This window comes from Adiantum capillus-veneris, chromosome 19 (genome assembly GCF_014529385.1).
Source record: "Adiantum capillus-veneris isolate H3 chromosome 19, ASM1452938v2, whole genome shotgun sequence".
In the NCBI taxonomy this organism is placed as follows: domain Eukaryota; kingdom Viridiplantae; phylum Streptophyta; class Polypodiopsida; order Polypodiales; family Pteridaceae; genus Adiantum; species Adiantum capillus-veneris.
In genome coordinates, this window is record NC_140949.1 from 121084931 (window position 1) to 121089814 (window position 4884).

At 41.4% G+C, this 4884-nt stretch overlaps 1 protein-coding gene across 1 annotated transcript; it reads left to right on the plus strand.

The window, feature by feature from the left end:
• The first annotated feature begins 3710 nt into the window (after positions 1 to 3710).
• Positions 3711 to 4427, plus strand: LOC147434758 (uncharacterized). The gene has a single exon (XM_086489681.1). It carries the CDS (start codon positions 3711 to 3713, stop codon positions 4425 to 4427), a length of 717 nt encoding a protein of 238 aa, XP_086345807.1.
• The last annotated feature ends 457 nt before the right edge of the window (positions 4428 to 4884 follow it).

Genomic DNA, 4884 nt, shown 5'->3' on the forward strand with positions numbered 1-4884 from the left:
CTTTACCTATGAGTTTCTACATGTAGCTAGCGGGGTTGTTTCATTTGCCTTGTATGAGCGCCACATGTAACAAGGAAATTATTTGGTGCATAATGGAATTGCCTATAACCATCCGCGCCGGTGTGCAATGGAAATCTTTACCCATCACTCCTGCAAACATTGGCACGATTGTTCAAAAAATGAAGGGAAAATCACAAAAATACCCCTCTTATTTGTGGAAAGTCCCAAAATACACCTCAAATTTCAAAAATTCCCAAAATACCCTTGTATCTATTTTAGTTGGATTGTTCACGATTTCCTAATATTTATTCTTTTTTGACAATGGAGATCCGTTTTTAGTGCTTAGCATGTAATTTGTCACAAATTACCTCCCAAAAAAAGACAATTATGTCTACAAATAATGAAGCAATTCATCTCCAAAACCTACATAACTAGCTCAAATTCTAGTTTAAGTATCTTGTATTGATAGACAATCAATCTTCTTATGAAAAGCTACAAATTTTTTAATCTTTAGATAAATTTACTCTCACAACTAAGGGTATTTTGGGAATTTATGACAAAGTCGGGGGTACCCAGCTGGGGAAATCGGGAAAAACTATAGAATCACGCGAGATCCGTTTCGAAGCTGAATGGGAGGTGTCGAAGTTTGTAGACAAATGTCTGAGCGAGGGGGGAGATGCGAGGCGAATTCGGCTGCTCATGCTGTCGCGCAGGGAACTGGCAGCTATGGGGGCGCAGGAGGTTCAAGCTATTTTTTATATCCAAGGAATTGTGCTCAACATCGCAACACCTACTGCATGCTGTGTTGGCTACGAGAACATTGTGAGGTTGTACCATAATTATGTCGCGCGTTCAAACTCCTCAACTTCCTTTTACAGTGAGAGAGATCTCAACTCAAAACTGGAATGTGAGGAGTATCCGATGAATATAATATCAGCGGAACCAGTGGCGTTGGGATTTTTTTTAATTTGAAAGGTATTTTGAGAATTTCCACAAATTAAGGGGTATTTTGGTAATTATCCCAAAAATGTACTGCTGTAGCCATCCACGCCGGTGTGGATGGCTCTACAGGTAGTTTCACGTCACTATTTTTTCTTATCTATTCCCATGCTACAGCGCAACGATGAAAGGCTGCTTCTCTCTCTCTCTCTCTCTCTCTCTCTCTCTCTCTCTCTCTCTCTCTCTCTCTCTCTCTCTCTCTCTCTCTCTCTCTCTCTCTCTCTCTCTCTCTCTCTCTCTCTCTCCCTTCTTCTTCTCCTCTCTCTCTCTGTCTAGCGATGGCTCCATATCGATCTGTTCCATCTTGTTCTTGGCTATGGCGAGAGTGAGCATGAAAGGGGGCCTGTGACGCGACGGAGCTTGCGCTCCCCATCCTCTTAAAAAATGGGCAGCCTATAAACCCAATCGACCCAAGCTTTCCATTACCGCCTCCTCTTCCACCGCCATCATCCACTTTATCCGCATCATCAGTACCAACATTACCATCCACTGCAGCTTCAATTACTTCAGGAGCAGATCCCACTACTCTTTGCAAGTATAGAGTCCAGCTTGATTAGTCTTCTGCTGATGATGAGGAGAAGATTGCCTTCAAGCTTCAATCTCAGCTCATGATTACCCTCCCTGCCCCACATGACCATATAAGTTGCATTATTTCTGTCGATGAAGTATCTTCCTCTATAGAAATTGTCAAAGTTCATTTTACCGTTGCCAAGAAGAGAGATCAACTTAAGGCCATCTCCATTACCAGAACACTTGGTGGCTCTAACCCCCAAGGTGAAGGCTGGGGTGTACTTACCCGCCTAATGGGTGGCCCATCTTTGCCTCCAGCTTCAACTTCACTCGGTATATTTTCTCACACACACACACACACACACACAGCTTTGCATTGCATAAAAATAAACCCTGGAATAGTAACAATGATATAAGTGGGGAAAAAACCCATTAAATCAGACCATAAAAAATACTTATATAGTGAGAAGTGGCAAGAAGTCAGAGAGAGAGAGAGAGAGAGAGAGAGAGGAAGAAGAAGAAGAAGAAGAAGGAGAGAATTTTAACTTCGTAGGAAACTATCCCAAGAGACCTTAAAAATCTATCTGACGAGGAGAGTTGAACTCAAGACCTCTTATTCAAGAGGGAAATGGCATAACCAATCTACCACACTTCGGTGATAGAAAGATTATACCATTTTCCTCTTTAGCACACCCACACACCCACCCACACACACCCACACACACAAGAATTTTAACGTCGTAAGAAACTATCCCGAGTGACCTTAAAGATCTATCCGACGAGGAGAGTTGAACTCAAGACCTGTTACTCAAGAGGGAAATGGCATAACGAATCTACCACACTTGTGTGATAGAGAGGTTATACCATTCTAGTGGTCCCCATTGTCAAGCTGCATTCCACGTACTCTCTATCGATAGAATCAGAGCTAGGGCCTAAGTATGTGTCCATTCAGAGAGAGAGAGAGAGAGAGAGAGAGAGAGAGAGAGAGACGGGCAAATAGTGAGTGTCACCTCGCGTGAAGTCCATGGTTTCTCTCAAGCTGCAGAAGTGCCTGGTAGCCAGCATTCTCGAATGTGTGATGGCCCAAACCCAATGAGGTCAATGCGATTTCCTTGGTCAATTCACTTTCAGTATGGCAGGACATCACCAAGATCATCAAAGATGGTTTTGTAATTTGGAATCTAGCCAATATTTACTATAAGCCAAGGAGGAAGTGTGGTTCCATCCAAGGTCTTGTGGGTGAGATGCATGCGTGTTCTACGTTGACTTCTTTGTGGAGAGTATTCACACGTCAAAGGCTAAAAAGGCACGCAAGAATACATTTCGATTCAATTTGAATATCAGAGAGCCCAAGGAAAGGCTATTTGTTAGAGGAAGGGTGCAAGAAGGGAAGAGCTATTGGTGTTGAAGCTGCTCTAATTATAGTCGTGTTTAGCAAGACCACAAAGATATCTAAGAACTAAGCGATATTTTTTAGGACTTTAATTTTGTAGGGATTTTACATTCATACTCGCATGTGTCTATCATCAATGCAAATGACATTTGAGTCTTTGACTATGGGGAGAGAGAGAGAGAGAGAGAGAGAGAGAGAGAGAGAGAGAGAGAAGGATATTAATCAATTGACACCCAAAAGAGCCATCTGATTTTTGGACAGTTGACTCTTCAAAACCATTACATGACTTTTGATTTTTGGAAAGTTGACCATAGATGGCCTATGGGAGACCATGTATATTTGCGTCCATTGACATTTTGGAAGCACAAGTGATGTTTGGAGGCCGTAAACATAGATGATGGAGAAGATGCATATGTGAAGTTAAAAATCGTAAAAATGTACCTTTGAATATGCTTTCTTGCTTGATCATGAGCTGCATCAATTTTACAACATGGATATGTTCAAGGTGTTTTGCTAGATGTTGCTCGATTTTGTATTAGCTCGGAAACACTTGCTCGTAGTTTGGGATTCCTCATGTTGGAAGAAGGGTTGTATTGCCTTCTTCATATGTTGGTGGCCCTCGCTATATGCACCAGCTGTATCAGGATGCCATGGCAATTGTACGCAAGAGAGGAAAACCTGATCTCTTCATTACATTCACGTGCAATCCTGGATGGAAGGAGATACAGGATGCATTACTGCCTGGATAGACATCCAATGATCGTCCTGATCTTACTGCCGTGCTTTCTACCATAAGTTCAAGGATTTGATGGGCTTGCTGATTAAGAGAGCTATTTTTGGTAAGGTCATTGGACACACTTCTATGATTGAGTTCCAAAAGCGAGGCCTTCCTCATGCTCACATTCTATTGATACTTGCATCTGAGCATAAGCCAGCAGAGACATTGCATTATGATAAGATTGTGTGTGCGGAGCTTCCTAATAAGGTAGTGTTTCCACAGTTGTATGATGTTATCAGTCGGTGTAATGTACATGGCCCGTGTGGAAACTTGAATAAGAATGCTCCATGTATGAAAGAGGGAAAGTGCAGGTCTAAATATCCTCAAAGCTTCAATGCATCGACTACTGTGGCTAGGGATGGATACCCAACGTACATGAGGAGGGATGATGGAAATTACTCTGTTAGTAATAAAGTGCAAATGAGTAATAAATGGCATGTTCCATACAATCCATTTTTGTCAATAAGGTACAATGCACATATCAATGTGGAGGTTTGCTCCACTATATCTGCTGTGAAATATCTCTACAAGTATATCTATAAGGGACATGACAGGGCAACTATTGTTCTACAAGATAGTGAAGGGCTTCTAAATGAAGTTACAAACTATCTTAATGCTCGATATGTATCAGCATCTGAGGCTATCTGGCTGATATTTTGGTTCACATACATCAAGAGAAACCTGATATACAACGGCTCCAAGTTCACTTGCCTCATCAAAATCAAGTCATCTTCAACGACAGAGTGACTGTATAGAGTGTGGTGGAGAGAGAGGTCAGCAAAAAGACAACGCTCACTGAGTGGTTTGTTGCAAATAATCCAAAATATCCAGAGGCCAACGATTTTTTGTACATAGACTTCCCAACAAAGTGGGTTTGGAAGCCAGCAAGTAGAACATGGACTCAAAGACAGATTAGTGACATGATTGGAAGAATGTACCACATTGTTCCCAATGCTAGAGATTTGTACTATTTGCGTATGTTACTCAATATATGCAAAGGATGTAAGTATTTTTTGAGGATATTAGAACCTTCAATGGACAAGTATATGACACATTTAAAGAAGTATGTAATGCAGGAGGATTATTGCAAGTTGATGATGAATGGTTTCTTTGTTTGGAAGAAGCTTCTTTTCAACAAACACGGCAACAATTACGCCTACTGTTTGTAGTCATTCTGGTTTTTTATGATCCGATACATCCTGGT